At 42.9% G+C, this 17326-nt stretch overlaps 1 protein-coding gene across 5 annotated transcripts in view; it reads right to left on the reverse strand.

The window, feature by feature from the left end:
* Window positions 1-17326, reverse strand: part of LOC139155661 (WD repeat-containing protein 90-like) — an 82305-nt gene that overhangs the window by 33296 nt on the left and 31683 nt on the right. For all 5 annotated transcript variants that reach the window (XM_070730894.1, XM_070730897.1, XM_070730895.1 and 2 more), the window contains 8 exons: window positions 13755-13984; window positions 13176-13315; window positions 10613-10743; window positions 7632-7762; window positions 5504-5665; window positions 3724-3852; window positions 827-960; window positions 693-730 (listed from right to left, as the gene is read on the reverse strand). In XM_070730894.1, the coding sequence (XP_070586995.1) occupies window positions 693-730; window positions 827-960; window positions 3724-3852; window positions 5504-5665; window positions 7632-7762; window positions 10613-10743; window positions 13176-13315; window positions 13755-13984 (1095 nt within the window). The remainder of the gene's footprint in view (window positions 1-692; window positions 731-826; window positions 961-3723; window positions 3853-5503; window positions 5666-7631; window positions 7763-10612; window positions 10744-13175; window positions 13316-13754; window positions 13985-17326) is intronic.

Here is a 17326-nt window from a genome sequence, read left to right on the forward strand (position 1 = left end):
TGATTTTGTGTAAGGTTGTTTTGGGATTTTGTTTTGTTTTTGGCCAAATATCTCCTTCTTAGCCAGTATTATAAATTTTTATTGTAAAAGAGCCTATCAGGAACAGGGAAATAGATGGAGATATATTCCCAACATCTTTGACTTAATTTTATTCTCTCTTTCTATTATGGGAGACTAGATGGATTCCCAGGAGGGAGGGAGTGCAATTGAGAATAGCAAGAGTGTGGGTGAGAGGTCTCCAACCTTGGCAACTTTATGACTCGTGGACTTAAATTCCAAGAATTCCCAAGTTAACCATGAGAATTACAATCCACAGTTCTTAAAGTTGTCAAGGTTGGTCACTCTGATATAGTTAGTTAGTTAGTTAGTTAGTTAGTTAGTTAGTTAGTTAGTTAGTTAGTTAGTTGGTTGGTTAGGAGAAAGAAAGTTAAGATGGCTCCTCCCTAAAAGTTCTCAGAGTATATGTTAATGGTGCAAGTAACTCTTGTATTGCTGGATTGTCTTTATTTTATTCTATTGGCCATAGTTCCTTCGAAATTAATTGATTTTTCATGTTTATAGAATTCTCTTGCAGAGTTGTCCTACAGCAAGTAGTCCCATTCTGAACTAATAAATATCAACCTCATATCTTGTAGCCTTGCTGTGGGAGGTGCAACACCAACTGTATTACTCAAAAACAAATGCTAACTTACCAGCTTGAACAACCAGTAGGGGCCCAGGGGAATCGATCCTGCAATGAGAACACACAAATCCAAAGGAGATGACGAGATTCAAATCTAGAGGCGGGTTCAGAAAATGTGTTAATGAAGAAACACTGAGTACTTACTCATCCTTGAAAGGCTCCTTTGCAAACACACCTAGGAAATCCCACAGGAAGATGGCATCTCCAACACTGAAGACCTGCTTTTGGTCAGCAGTAAACCTCACCTGTTGTATTACTTCAGAGTGACCGATGAACACCTACAGAAAGAAAAGCAGACGAGAATTACTTCAGAATGTCCTTCAGAGCTTCATTTCCATGTCTTGGGATGTGAGAAGTGAACTTTTATTTTTGCAAGAGATGAATCTGTAAGAAGGACTGTTGCAAAATCATTTTATGACTACGTAATAAAAATGTATTTGAGTGTAATAATTTTCAGTTAGTCTTCATAAACAGGATATGTCTGGCTCTAGAGGTGATTTGTTTCTGTAGTTAGAATGTGAGAACAGAGGGAATGCTGACCTAATAAAGACATGAAATTGGGAAATAAATTGTTATAAAAAAGATTAATGTTTTAGGGGTCTGTCTAAATTGGAAAATATCGTGAATGAGTGCCAAATACTGTGAAAGAATGCGAAAAACATTATATAAAATTATTGTGTAAGGGGGAGGTGATAAAAGGAGTGTATGATGAAGGAGGAAGAGTAAGGGTGCAGATATGAAATGTATAAATACATGGCATTTTTATTTAAAATTTTACCTGTGATATGGAAAATTTCTATTCCATCCTATAGGCTTCCCTTCTTGCAAGAATGTTAAGGAAATAAACTTCTCTTTTATTATTCTTCTGGACTCCTGTCAAATTATATTGTTGGGCTTATTTCACATGGGATTAATACTGTTCCTAGACAGAGTTTACCACTATACAGGGCCCATGGGCTGGATCCAGCCTGCAATGTGATCAGATTCAGCCATCCACGCTGTCCTGGAAAATGTAAGGGGCCAGACCACGTTGCGTTGGCCCAGTCTACCCAATGCAAAGACAAAACATGCCAGCAGTTTGGGGAAGGGTGTCAATCTAGCCATGCCCACCCAGCCTCCCAAGGTCAACCACAGCTCTGATGCAGCCTTCAATGAAATTGAGTTTTACACCCCTGCACTACAGGAAGGATCATGGTAAATTATGGTAGATAACCTCATCCTGTCTGGCTTTAAAGAGAAATCTGTACTCTTCAGATCATGATTTTCATTTTAGCATATGATCTTCTGGACTGGTATGTATGTTTAATGAAGTATGTTTCTTCTCTTGGTTTTAGGGCTGGCAATTCTCAGTTGAACTGTTTTTAGCCAAATAAGTAGGAAGTAGTTTTTAATGACTCAGAGGCATTAAATTATTTTTGTTTTCTTTTAATGACTGTGTAATTTCCTTGCTTTGGGGCAATGTTTCCTCTAATTTTTTTTTTTTTTGTGGGCGGAAAAGTATAGTGTTTGAGCGGCAGTCCTTTTGGGACTGGGCGGCATAGAAGTATAAGTAAGTAAGTAAGTAAGTAAGTAAGTAAGTAAGTAAGTAAGTAAGTAAGTAAGTAAATAAGTAAATAAGTAAATAAGTAAATAAGAAAAAAATTCCCTTTTTTTTAATTAAAAGAAATTAATAATAAAACAAAACCAAAATCTATTACTATTATTACTATCTTCTCCTTTTCCATCCCTGTCTCCTCCCCACTTGTGTGTGGGTGTGTGTGTATGTGTGTGTGTGTGAACTCTTGAACCATTTCCAATAACAGGTGAGCTATTGGAAATGGTTCAAGTGTTCACACACACGCACAAACGGCTGGGTTTTTAAATCAAGAGTCATTTCTCTCTCTTTCTCTCTCCCTCTCTTGCTCTCTCTCTCTTTTTCTCACTTTCTCTGTCCCTCTCTTTCTATCTCTCTCCCCCTCTTGCTCTCTCTCTCTCTCTCTCTCTCTTGTTTTCTTTCTCTCTCTCTCTTGCTTTCTTTCTCTTCTCTCTCTTGCTATCTCTCTCCCCCCTTCTCTCTCTCTCTCTTTGTCACTTACTTTCTCTCCCCCCTCCTCTCTCAGCGAGGGGGCTGCGAGAGCGCTTTCTCCGAGCGTTTCAGGAACGCTTGCCCTGCCTCTACTGCAGCCCCCTTGCTGAAAGTCCATGACGAAAGCGCTCCCAGCAAAGGGGCTGCGAGAAGGGCGAGGCGGGCATTCCCGAAGGGCGCGGAGAGGAGAATCCGTAGCCACGGCCGCGAGAGAAGTCGCGCCCCAAGGCAGGAGGCAAGGCAAGAAAGTAAGTGACAAAGAGAGAGGGTGGAGGAGGAGAGGGGGCTGATTGGGCGGGCAGGGGGCAGGGCCGAGAGGGGGCCGGAGGCACCGTGGGGAGGCAGGGGCGGTCACGGCTCCCTTTTTTTTTCCTATTGCCGACCTCCCTGCCCCCCCCCCCCCGGGCTGTCAGGGGGATGGGGAGTGCGCGCCCGTGGAAAAGGGTGCACGGGGGGGGGGGGGTATTTGGGGGCGGGCGCGCGCTCACGCGCGCAGCTTACAGGAAACAAGGCTTTGGGGTGAAGTTGAGAAAACTGAATGGAGTTGAACTTTTACAGGCTGGATTACTTTCGTGATGTCTACGTGGAGCTCATAGCAAACAATTACTAATTATGCCCAGAGAGAGAAATACCTGCTGCCTCCTAGGATCAAACTCACAGCCTCCTGATTGTGAGGTGAAAACTCCACCTCAAGGCCACCAAGCCACTCAGAGCAATTAATGAATAATTTCAAATTAAGAGTAGCAAAAATTTATCTAAACCTTAATTATTTAGGGAGTCATGTAGCAGATATCGTATTCTACCCTCCCTCTCTCTCTCTCACAAACCCCTTTCTGACACATTGGTCCCAATCCAGTCCAGTTCATTCTTAACATTCTTTAATTTGAACATTTTGTGATTTTAATATGCCTATCAAGTGATCATCCATTAGTAATGAGGAAGAAAGAAAAATCTAAGATTGCCCAGACTTCCTTACCTGGCAGCTGACATCAAACCTCATTTCATAATCCCACACTTTGATAGTCCTATCACCAGCTGTGAGAACATACCGGCCATCGGGACTCAGCGTTAAAGAAGAGCAAGACTGTCTGTGAACTTGAGGCACCTGCAATCGATAGAAGTCATCACTAACATGGGATCCGGAGTCTTCGGAGAGGGGCGGCATACAAATCTAATAAATTATTATTATTATTATTATTATTATTATTATTATTATTATTATCCCACTCTGGGACCGAAGGCGTCCCATTCAGCCACAAAACCCTTAGCATAGTCCTATATCCAGGGGAAGGCTGGAGGGGGTTTGCAGGAGTTCGTGAGAACCTCTAACCTCTAGTTTGGAGAACCCACAAATCCCACTCCTGGCTGGTCATGCCCTCGCTACCCCTCCCCTCCCAGGAGTCCCCAGGCGGCTCCTTTTGGATGCAGGTAAGTGCAGGATGCGCACGGAGGCTTGAGGAAAGTGAAAAATGGGTCTACTGGAAGTTCAGTGTGGCCTCCAGAGGGCTTTAAGAGCCTGGAGAGGCTGTTTTCATCCTCCCAGAGGCTCAAGGAAACCCTCCAGAGAACAAAAATGCCCCCCCCCATGGTGCAGGAGGCCAACTAGACCACGCCCACAATGGCCACACCCACCCAACAACCAGGCAGATAACCCCTTGCTAAAATGTTTAAAGCCCAGCCCTGCCTCTGTCCTGTACAGATGACAGTTTCAGCTCATCTCTTCTGATGTCAATCCGTAATCAATTTAAAAATCTTCAAAACCACCCAAGCAAGCATCAATACAGGTAGTCCTCAACTTATGGTCACATAATTTCTGTTCATAAGTGAGACAATTAAGTGAGGTTTTTGCTCCATTTTAGGACCTTTCTTGCTATAGATTTATTTATTTATTGGATTTGTATGCCGCCCCTCTCCGTGGACTCGGGGCGGCTAACAACAGTGATAAAACAACATGTGACAATCCAATAGTAAAACAATTAAAAACCCTTATTATAAAACCAAACATACATACAAAACATACCATGCATAAATTGTAAAGGCCTAAAGGGGAAAGAATCTCAATTCTCCCGTGCCTGATGGCAGAGGTGGGTTTTAAGAAGCTTACAAAAGGCGAGGAGGGTGGGGGCAATTCTAATCTCTGGGGGGAGTTGGTTCCAGAGGGCCGGGGCCGCTACAGAGAAGGCTCTTCCTCTGGGTCCCGCCAAACGACATTGTTTAGTTGACGGGACCCGGAGAAGGCGCACTCTGTAGGACCTAACTGGTTGCTGGGATTCGTGCAGCAGAAGGTGGTCCCTGAGATAATCTGGTCCGGTGCCATGAAGGGCTTTATAGGTCATAACCAACACTTTGAATTGTGACCAGAAACTGATCGGCAACCAATGCAGACATTGCAGATGTTAAGTTATTGACAGTTGGTTAAGTGAATCTGGCTTCCCGATCAACTTTGCTTGTCAGAAGGTCCCAAAAGGAGAATCACATGACCTTAGGACACTTCCACCGTCATGAGTCAGTTGTCATGTGACTGTAGTGATGCTGCAATGGTAGTAAGTATGGAACGCGGTCACAAGAAACTTTTTAGTGCTTTTGTCATATCGAACAGCCATTGAATGAAATATTGATGATTATTTTTAGTTTATAAAAATTTAGTGATTTAGGGCCCATAGAACAATTGAGATTTTCCTCACAAGACATGGGTAAATAGAAATCACAAAGAAGTCCCACCTCTGAAAGGGACATAAAAATTGTAAATCTCCTACCACTCTGATTAAGCGTCCAGACTTGGCATCCAGCACCAGGATTTTCTGGGAGGAGGTTGACACCAAAAGATGGCCAAGAGGAAAAGGGGCGAAGCAAAGCTTCACAGCAACATCCAGGGCCGTGCTGTCCAGATCCAGTATGCTCACGTCAATTCTTAGTAGCTGACATGCATAAATAAGAATTTAACATTAATATTAATGATATAGAGCCACGGTGGTGCAGTGGTTAGAGTGCAGTATTGCAGGCTACTTCTGCTGCCTGCCGGCTGCCTGCAATTTAGAAGTTTGAATCTCACCAGGCTCAAGATTAGACTCAGCCTTCCATCCTTCCGAGGTTGGTAAAATGAGGACCCAGATTGTTGGGGGCAACAGGCTGGCTCTATAAACCGCTTAGAGGGGGCTCTAAAAGCACTCTGAAGCAGTATATAAGTCTGAGTGCTATTGCTATTGAGCTCTGTTTACTCAAACTGGATTTTTTCTAGACCAGGAAAAGGGGAAAGAAGCTAGGAATGGCAACCATTGGAGGCTAGGTGAAGAGAATTATACAATTATTTATTTATATGAGAGCATATGCACCAAGACAAATTCCTTGTGTGTCCAATCACACTTGGCCAATAAAGAATTCTATCTATCTCCTTTTTTTACCCTAGGAGCTCAAAGTACAGAGCATGAGGTGTTCTGATGGTGTCAGATGCACCATTTGTCAGTGATCTTTGACATGTACTCACAACACATATACTTTGATATTTGTGCTTATATATGTGGAGGCTGTGCACCTATGTACGTGGATGTGGGTCTGTTTATGTGTAAGTAGGAAGAGAGGGAGAAGATAGACTGGTGGATAGGTAGATAGGTAAGGGGACAGAGAGGTGGAGATAGATACTGGATGGATATACAGTAAATAGATACCTAGGAGATAGCTAAGTAGAGAAATGGACGGGTGGGTCAGTGAGTGGTCTTGCTACAAGTTAGATATATAGTTTAATCTATGCACTGAAACAGTAGATTGACAGATATTTGAACCAGAAAAATAAAAGAGTTGTAAAATTTTCCATATCCGACGTATAGCAGTTTCAAACATATCTCAATTTTATAGGCAATAGTTCTACAAAAAAAGCTAAAAACTTAAAAAGGACATGGCAAGTACGTGTTAATTGCCATTTGCTCAACACTGTTGCCACTATTCCAATAGAAATAACTTTTCCTCCCATACCGAATGGTTAATTTCTTGTAATGTAATGTTGAAACCTCATAAAATACACTGAATTTAATTTACTCATTGAATGTTTAATAAACAAATATTTAATTCTCTTTAAATGTTATTTAAATAATAAATGTGTGTGCAGACCAGGGGGTACTGAGGTGATAATAATGTGAAATTGAATCATGCTTTTCTGATTCAAAATTTCCCAGAAAATCCACATCTCTAATTGTCAAGGAAGATTTAATGAATATAAAAGAGTTACCCCGTTGTCCCTTGTATAGAGGGAGAGTCGCAACAAAAGTTTGAAATTCTACCAACCCGTTCTGTTTAATGGGTAGAAAAGGAATAGATCACATAATAGATGGCTGGATGGATATAAATAGATACCTAGAAAATCATGCTATTGAAATAATTCCCCAGAATAAAGTGAAACAAAAAAACCATGGTTTCCTGTAGCTAGCAAATACTACTCATTTCATACAGTTATTTACTATCTACAGGAGACTATGCTTCTTGGAGTCTCCTCAGCAGCTGAGGAGAAACTCACTGTGCACATTTTCTTATTGCTTCAGGCAACTTTATTTGTTATTTATTTGTTGCTATATACAATTACAATTTATATTCACTGGTTCCTAATATGAGTGATGGCTTATTTGTACCCAGACATTAAGTGTTGTACAACATTAAGTGTTCTACCTCATGATTCTTGACGAACTTACCTTTTCTTTTATGTACACTGAGAGCATATGCAGTAAGACAAATTCCTTGTGTGTCCAATCACACGTGGCCAATAAAGAATTCTATTCTATTATTAAACAAGATTATATAGCTGTCTAATTCACAGTGACTTCAGAGTTTCACATGGTTTCACTAGAATTATGAGTGAGAAAGTTTACCTGCTCTTGCGATGCCAGGAATATTTACCTCATCCAGAGTATGAGCATCCATGAGACTGACAATGTATTTGGAAGGTCCCACAAAGGCCAAGAGACGTCCATCGCAACTGACAGCCAAAGCGTCAGGACCATGGTCAGCATCTTGGGACACGACGTTTGCTGAATGGGAGTTGGAGAGTCAATTTCTGTTGTAAGTTCCTGAGGGTTGTTCAGTCCAACTCCCTCTATTTTGCATTTATTTATTTATTGGATTTGTATGCCGCCCCTCTCGGTAGACTAGCGGTCATTAAACAAACGTCACAGCTGTTAAGCAAATGAATGTATTCCTATGGGTGGTTCTGGACGGAAACTGTCCAAAATTGTAAATCATGGTCACGAGACCACATAGAATACTGGAACCAGCCATCAATATGAGCCAGTAGCCAAATGTTCGTGATCAGGTGAATGTGTGGATGTGTGCAATTATTGGAAATCCAGATCAATGGATCTTAAGTTAACTTAAGATCCATTGAAACTTCAAGTGATTGATAGTAAGCTGAGGAACACTCGGGGTGGACTGCTGTGGGTTTGCAAGGGTTCAGGAGAACCTCCTGTTAAGATTCTGTGCAGTTCGGAAAACTGCCAAATCCCACTCCTGGCGAGCACCAGTCATATCACCACGCCCCTCCCAGGAATCCCCAGGCGGCCCGTTTTGGTTGCAAGGAAGTTCAGGGCGTGTATGGAGGCTCAGGGAGGTTGAAAAACAGCCTCCAGAGCCTGGGGAGGCTGTTTTCGCCCTCACGGAGGCTCAAAGAAAGACTTCAGAGCCCGGGGAGGGCAAAAACACCCCCCACTTCATCATCGTGCAGGTGGCTGATTTAGCCATACCTACCACTTCCACCTAGCCACCAGGCAGAGGCCCCCTTACTAAAATATTTGAAGCCCACCCCTGGGAACCCCTATAGCAGTGATGGTGAACCTATGGCATGGATACCAAAGTTGGCACGCGGAGCCATATCTGCTGGCACTTGAGCTGTTGCCCTAGCTCATCTCCAAGGTGCATGGGTGTGCCAGCCAGCTGTTTTTTTGCTTCCACAGAGGATCTGGGAGGTTGGTTTTGGCTTCCAGAGAGCCTCCAGAGGAATGGGAGAGGGCATTTTAACCTTCCCCAAGTTCCAGGGAAGCCTTTTGAACCTGGGAAGGGTGAAACACTAGCCTACTGGGCCCACCAGAAGTTGGGAAACATACAAAAAGCCTCCAGCGGGCGTCCAGGGGGAGGGGGAAGCTGTTTTGGCCCTCCCAAGGCATTGAATTATGGGTGTGGGCACTCGTGCGTGTGTGATAGTGGCCACCAATGTTCCCTCTAATTATTTTTCGGGGTGGGCGGAAAAGTATAGTGTCTGAGCGGCAGTCCCCTTGGGACTGGGCGGCATAGAAGTATAAATAAACAAACAAACAAACAAACAAACAAATAAATAAAAACAAATCCCTTCTTTTTTATTAAAAGAAATTTATAATAAAACAAAACCAAACTCTATTACTATTAAAACTAAAACAACCAGCAAATCCAAAAACATAACTATTAATAAAAATAGGTGAGGGCTGGGGGGGGGGGGGTTCTCTCTTATTATTTAAGTGCTTTTACCATATGCTTTAAATCAAGAGTCACTTCTCTCTCTGTTTCTCTCTCTTTCCTGTCATTCTCTGCCTCAATCATTTTCTCATTTCTCTTTTTTTCTCCCCTTTTTTCTATCATTTCTCTCTCTCTCTTCCCTCCATTCCTCTCTCTTGCTTTCTTCCTCTCACTCTCTCTCACTCTCTTCCTTCCTCTCTCCTCTCTCACTCTTTCTTTCTTGCTCTCTCTCACTCTCTTCCTTCCTATCTTCTCTCTCTCTTTCTCTCTCTCTCTCCCTTCCCTTCTCTCTTCCTTCCACTTTTTTCTCTTTCTCTCTCTCTTTTCCTTCCTTCCCCTCTTCCCCTCCCTTTCTTTCCCCCTTTCTCCCTTTATATTTATCTCTTCCTTCCTTCCTCTTTTCCTCCCTTTCTCTCTCCCTCTCGTTCACTTTTCTCTCCCTTCCTTCCTTCCCTCCCTCCCTCCTTCTTTCCTCTCCACTTCTCTTTCCCTCCCTCTCTTTCCCTTCTTTCTCTCCACGTCTCCGGCGGGCAACCGGCTTTGCTGACCGGCACAAGGCTCAAGCCAGCTGCCCGGGAAAGCCAGGAAGGTCCTCCTGCCCCTCCCCAGCCGAAAACACAACGGAGGTCTGCCGCCAGCAGCTTCAGCCTCCCGTTGCTCCACGCCGCTTTGCCCTGACTGTCATCCTGGACCTCCATTGTGTTTTCGGGGGGGAGTGACAGGAAAGCCCTGTGCTGGCCAGGAAAGCCGGCTTTCCAGGAAAGCAGCGCGCTTTTCAAATGTGCTGCTTTCCTGCAACTCTTTCCTGGGCAGGGGGGAGGGAGGAGGCCACTTCCTCCCCCCCCCCTCAGAAAGAGGTGCAGGAAAGCAGCGTGTTTAAAAGGCGCGCTGCTTTCCCAGAAAGCCGGCTTTCCTGGCCAGCACAGGGCTTTCCCGCCGCTCCCCCAAAAAAACACAACCGAGGTCCAGGATGACAGGCAGGGCGAAGCGGCGTGGAGCAATGGGAAGCTCAAGCAGGCAGCCTCCGCGCTTTTCTTTCGGCGGAAGAGAGGGGGCGGATCAGGCGGGCGGGGGGCAGCGGCGAGTGGCCAGGGGCACGAGGGGGCCAGAGGCACGGTGGGGAGGCAGGGGCGGCCGCGGCTCCCTTTCCTTCTACTCCCGGCGCCTCCCCGCGCTTGCCCCCCCGCGGGCTGGCAGGGGGATGGGGAGTGCGCAACCGTGGAAAAGGGTGCGCGGGGGGTGGTATTTGGGGGCACGCACGTGCTCATGTGCGCAGCTTACGGGGAACGCTGGTGGCCACCCACACTCTTTCGGCATCCGAGGAAAGAAAGGTGCGCCATCACTGCCCTATAGTAAAGACGCACCTTAGGAAAACAGAAGTAATATGGAACACTTACCTAACACTCGGACAGTGTGACTTTTCTGGATGGCGCAGTTATAAAGACTCAGTGTCCCGTGCGTGCAGGAACTGTACATGAAATTGCCATCTGGAGAGAAGGTCAGACCTGTGATCAGACCCCGGTGCTGCCTGTCCAATAGTTGCCCCCAAACAAAAAAGGCAAAATGAGGAATGAAGAACGAAACCAGCAGATGACAAAAACAACTGCCTTTATATCCGTTAAGCGCAAGGCATTCGGGTTACTCTTGTTTTAAGTCCTGGTACAGGTAACCCTCAACATATGACAAGCCCAATGGAGCCCAAAATTTCTGTTTCTAAGTGAGAAATTTGTAAAGTGAGTTTTGGCCCCATCTTGGATTGGATTGTAGTGGGTTTTAAATGAATTAACAACGTTAAGTGAATCTGGATTCCCCTTTGACTTTGATTTCACAAAAAGGGATCCCATGACCCCTAGGACACTGCAATCATCATAACTGTGAGTCAGCTACCAAGTATCCGAATGTAAATCACATGAACATGGAGAGTAGAATAATCATAACTGTGAAAAATGGTCATAAGTCACTTTTTTTCCCCAGTGCCGTTGTTAACTTTAAACAAACTAAATGAACCGTTTTAAATCAAGTTATTGGCCAGAGAGCAAACTGTTCAACCTCACCCAGGGAGCTATTTAGTGCAAGGGTCTGCAACCTTGGCAACTTTAAGCCTGACGGACTTCAACTCCCAGAATTCCTCAATTCTGGGAGTTGAAGTCTATCAGGCTTAAAGTTGCCAAGGTTGCAGACACCTGATTTAGTCAACAGGATTTGAATTCAGATCTCCTCCTTGTGCCCCCCCCCCGATCCAAGTACACTACAGTATATTTTTAGAGTTTACTTTTGCGCGTTAGTATATTTTTTTAGAATTGTGTGATGCTCATTATTTGTTTTAAAAAAGAGAGCATCTGCCATTGGAAAGGCAACAAAAATGTGTCTCTTTCTCCAGGCATTTGAGTCAGGATGAGTAACGTCCTCCCTCATTGTTGACATATAGTATACTTTAATTTTAATCACTGTATAATTATTTTAGTTTGATCTAGTGGCGTGTGCTATTTTTCTCTTTTCTTTTTTGTATAATGATTTGGGATGTTGCCCCGCCTCGTTATCTGAATTGAGTTGAATGTTTTATATAAATAGATAAATCAGAAACAGAAATGTTGTGATACAAGTAGTCCTCATTTAGTGATTGTTCCAAGTTACGACAGGGATTAAAGAAGTAATTTTACAACCACTCCTCATATTTACAATCTTCACAGGTCTGTAAACAAGTGAAAGCTGAAATGAGATTGTAAGCATGATTGCAGTTTCACGTAGCAACCACTTTGTTAATGACCAAATTGAAGTCACTAATGATGACCTGTTATTAACATTCGACGTACTGTTACAAATACAGTGGTACTTCTACTTAAGAATTAAATTCGTTCCGGAACCAGGTTCTTAAGTAGAAAAGTTTGTAAGTAGAAGCAATTTTTCCCATAGAATCAATGTAAAAGCAAATAATGCATGCAAACCCATTAGGAAAGAAATAAAAGTTCAGAATTTGGGTGGGAGGAGAAGGAGGAAGAGGAGGAGGAGGACAGTCGCTACTAAAGGAAGGTGAGGTGAGAGGAATCAAAAAAATTCAAAACTTTAAGGCTTAAAAAAAAAAAGAGAGACTCTGAGGTGGCGAGGAGCATACACCCAGCGTGAGGCTGCCTTCCATACACTGCGCCAGAGAGAGAAACCCAGGCGGGCGAGAGGGGGGAACCTCCATCCTTTGACCGAAAGGCGGCTACTGCTGCTGCTGCTACCTGCTTCCTCTTCCTTCCCATGCTGAGGGGCTCCCCTCTTCTTTCACTTGCTCACTTTGTCGCCACCGCCTTTCCTTCACTGTGGTGATTCATCAGTTTGGCTGAAGCTGAGTTGATCCAGCCGGGGCGAAGCACCCCCTTTTGCCTTTCCACGCCCAGACGCGCCGGGAGGCAACCTCACACCGGATGTATGGGAGGTAGCAGGAGGGAGTCACCACAGCAAAGTGGTTTATTCCCTCTCCAAGTGACCAGAGAAAAGAAAACGCTCCGTTCGCTCTGGATTGCCATAACCTCCTTAGCGCCACCGAAAGGCTCCTCTGGCAGCCCAGAAAAGCCCGAGATGGCCGGGATTAAAGGGGGAATGGCAGGAAACTGGCCGGGTCTTCGTGCCGCTCTCAAATTTCCTGGGAACTTTTTCCGGGCTTGGGTTCTGAAGTAGAAAATGATTCTTAAGAAAAGGGCAAAAAATCTTGAACACCCAGTTCTTATCTAGAAAAGTTATTAAGTAGAGGCGTTTTTGGTAGAGGTACCACTATACTGCTTAATTACTGAATTATTCTTAAATCAGTAAATTTGTTTTGGTTGTTTTTCTTTACCACATTACAGGCTAATATCAGTATTTATTTCACTTCTTTTCTCCTTCAAAGAAATATTCCCTTTCAAATCACTGTTCCCCTCTTCTTCCATGTGTGCAAAATATTCAAAACTTAACTATGAAATTCTACAAAGGTTTTACTTGTGTTCTTCAAGTAGTCTTGAGGCAGCCAAGCTGATGGTCCTGACCACGCCAGTGTTGAAACCGCAAGCAAAAATAGGCTGCAAGGGATGAAAAGCCACAGCGCACGGAATTTCATCAGAGGCCGTGAATTCATAAAGCTGTAAAAATTGTATGAAAATAGTTAAGAAAAACAAAATCTACTTGTGGCTAAGAGATGTTGCTTTTAATTGTTGAGAAGTATGGTTTAATAGCATGGAGTTATCGTTGTTTTTGTTACATCTATAACAAAATTTAAAAACTATAAACTGTTTTACCAATTCCAACATATTATGTAAATTCAAGCTCTGGTTCTTTTACCCCAAACTAAGAACAAGAATGATGAAAAGTTTTGTGGCCTCTTAAAAACTATCACTTTCTTTGCACATTTCCTATTAACAGGGATTCAACCTTAAGAATACAGATCAGATTGATGGATTGGATATTTGACAACTTCCAAAAAGATGTAAGCATCTATTGTTTACAATAATGTTAACTTTTAAGGTGCCACAAAGAAGTGTGTGTGTTTGTGGGTTCTGCTGAACAAAGTTCCGAAATCACCTGCTGCATAGATTCGATATTCCAGATGCGAATGGTATTGTCTTCGGACACTGTCACCAGCTGGGAACTGTCCACTGAAAATGCCAACACAGTGCCTGTGTGGGATCTCATAATGGTGCTGTAATTCCTCGATTGGATATCCAGGCAGCCCACATTCCCGATGGAGGTGGTGCACAAGACCTTCAGATTGTCTGGGCTGATTCGAACCGAGCTCACTGGATCATTGTGTTCTGGAAGAAAGATACCAGCTTAATCTGCATTCAGGTGGCATGGTTAAATTCACTGGGAAAAGGGAACAGTGAGACATCAGGAGTTCCTTGATGATAATGCCAAGAAGAAAAATGAGATGAGGTAAGATGAGATTGGATGAGATAAGATGATAAGGTAAGGTAAGGTAGGACAGGACAGGACAGGATAGGACAAGACCTCCTTTATTATTAATTTATTTTGCAACCCAACAAGACAGACACAGACTTCAGAGAATAACCAGAGCTGCAGAAAAAACAATTGCTGCCCACCTGCCTTCCATTGTGGACCTGTATACTGCACGAGTCAAAAAGAGGGCATTGAAAATATCTACAGACACACACACGCACCATCCTGGACATAAATTATTTCCACTCCTACCCTCAAAACTAGACACAACAATAGTTTTCCCCCCGAATGCCATCACTCTGCTAAACAAATAATTCCTTCACCACTGTCAAAACTATTGACTAAGGCTGATTACTGTAACTACTAATCTTCTCTTTGTTCCTATCACCATCTCCTCTCATTTATGACTGCAGGACTGTAACTTGTTGCTTGTATGCTTACGATTTTTATTAATATTGTTTCCTGATTGTTTATTTGAACCCTATGACAATCATTAAGTATTGTACCCCATGATTCTTGATGAATGTATTTTTTCTTTTATGTACACTGAAAACAGATGCAAGAAAGACAAATTCCTTGTGTATCCAATTACATTTGGCCAATAAAGAATTCTATTGACATTTTTTACTGTGAGCACATTGGCCCACATTAAAAATGAAATTCTGTTGTCTGCTCTCAAAACAAAGTATTTATCTACCCATACCCATTCATAACACACTAGGCCTTTACAATTCTATGCATGGCATGTATATATGTATGTCTGGTTTTTATATTAAAGGGTTTTTAATTATTTTTAGTATTAGATTACTATTGTACACTGTTTTATTGTTGCTGTTAGCCGCTCCGAGTCTCCGGAGAGGGGCGGCATACAAATCCAATAAATGAATGAATGAATGAATGAACAAACAAACAAACAAACAAACAAATAAATATACATATGATACATATATACATACTTATACACATACACTAATCACTGTCCATTTTGAATACATAGAGGAAAGAGGAAACTTGAAGTAGTTACTTTAGTTTGGCAAGATTTCTGTTTTAGGTGAGGACCAATAAAGGAAACTGCTCAGAAATTATTTCATTATTTATTAAATTTATTGGTCATTCACCTTACCATAGGGTAACTTCCACGTGACTTTCATGTTTCTTGGGACATGACACCTAATTGGTTTGTGCCTAAGCCAGAACTAAAACTAATGATTTCTGAGTTTCTAGCCTGATGCTTTAACCATTACACCAAAGTAGCTCTCAAAGAACTCTATGAATCTGTGCAAAAAAAGAGTAAACCTATTAAGGGAGTGATTTGGTACCTGTGAAATATTTTCTCTGCTGTTAGAATATGTAATTATCCCCAGATAGGAGATTTCTCTATAGAGTGGGGTTGTTTTTAAGTCACTAAATTTTCTTTTCCAAACTATGAAAGTCATTGGCTTGGACATATTTCAAAAGAAATCAAACTCATGAAGTATATATCCTACTCTAGGGAGAGACATAAAGGAAACTGGATGTTGTGGGTCTTGAAAAAAGATGCCACGGGGGAATGATATAACAGCACTGAGATGTCAAATTCTGGAAAACGGGATGTGCACAGGAAAAGACAAGATCTACTTTTACTCTTATCCCATCCTGCAAGACACAGAATAATGGGCTTAAATTGTGAGAAGGCAGATTTCATCTGATGCTGGGAAACAGTTCCAGGCTGTTCAAATGTGAAACCAATGTTCTGGGGGAGTGGTGGGCATTAAACAAATGTCTAAGGAAGCTTTAAATATAGATCCCAGCACTGAGTAGGAGGTTAGACTGACTGACCTATTTCAAGTCCACTATTTAATGATAATAATCCAAGGACATGGATTAAAACTCCTTCAAATAATCTATAGGGGTCTATAAAAATTATAAACTATAGGAGTCTATAAAAATCCTCAGTCATCCAGATCATGATTGTCTCATAGGTGCCTTTTCAGGAGACGCATCCCTCCCGAAAAGATGCAAATACCAGCTGTCTGCATGGAATATAAATCTGTCCATTCCCCACTATCCTGTCAGAACTGAAGAAGTTTTTTGGATGAGAAGCAAAATGTCTTCAAAAGGAAGAACAAGGAAAGTCCAGTTGCCTCCAGAAAAGGCTCCTTTGGGACAACCATGACTGGGATGACTGAGAATCTCTTCAGAGTTTCAGCTGTACAATTTGGGATGAAGACCCTTTGAGCGGTGTGGAAGTTAGGAATGGATTTCCACAGGGAAAAAAATTCAGACTATAGGAGCCAGGAGGACTACTCGGATGGACCCTGGGGACACAGATAAACCGCCAAGTGGCCAACATCTTCAAAATAAAAAACAAGGAAAGTCCAGTTGCCTCTTGAAAAAAGCACCTTTGGGACAACCACGACCTGGATGACTAAGAATCTCTACAGACCTTTTAGCTATACAATTTGGGATGAACGCCCTTGGAATAGTGTGGAAGTTAGCAATGGATTTCCACAGGGAAAAAATTCAGACTACAGGAGCCAGGAGGACTACTCCGGTGACCCTGAGGACACAGATAAACCCCGAAGTGGCCTCAACAACCCTCCAAAAGGATGCAAATGACCAGCTGTCTGCAAGGAATACAAATCCTTCCATTCCCCACCATCCAGTCAGAGCTGAAGAAGCTTCTTGGATGAGAAGCGAAACATCTTCAAAATAAAAAACAAGGAAAGTCCAGTTGCCTCTTGAAAAAAGCACCTTTGGGACAACCACGACCTGGATGACTAAGAATCTCTACAGACCTTTTAGCTATACAATTTGGGATGAACGCCCTTGGAATAGTGTGGAAGTTAGCAATGGATTTCCACAGGGAAAAAATTCAGACTACAGGAGCCAGGAGGACTACTCCGGTGACCCTGAGGACACAGATAAACCCCGAAGTGGCCTCAACAACCCTCCAAAAGGATGCAAATGACCAGCTGTCTGCAAGGAATATAAATCCGTCCATTCCCCACCATCCAGCCAGAGCTGAAGAAGCTTCTTGGATGAGAAGCGAAACGTCTTCAAAAAGAAAAACCAGAAAGTCCAGTTGCCTCCTGAAAAAAGCAACTTTTGAGACACTCTCAAAGGAGCAAGCTTATGTCCTCCAGTGTCATTTCTTGTCTGTCCAAAGGCTTCTCCAGTTGATCTCCTGAACGGAAGACCTACCTAGCTTGTGATCT

Source organism: Erythrolamprus reginae, unplaced genomic scaffold (genome assembly GCF_031021105.1).
Source record: "Erythrolamprus reginae isolate rEryReg1 unplaced genomic scaffold, rEryReg1.hap1 H_40, whole genome shotgun sequence".
NCBI lineage: Eukaryota > Metazoa > Chordata > Lepidosauria > Squamata > Dipsadidae > Erythrolamprus > Erythrolamprus reginae.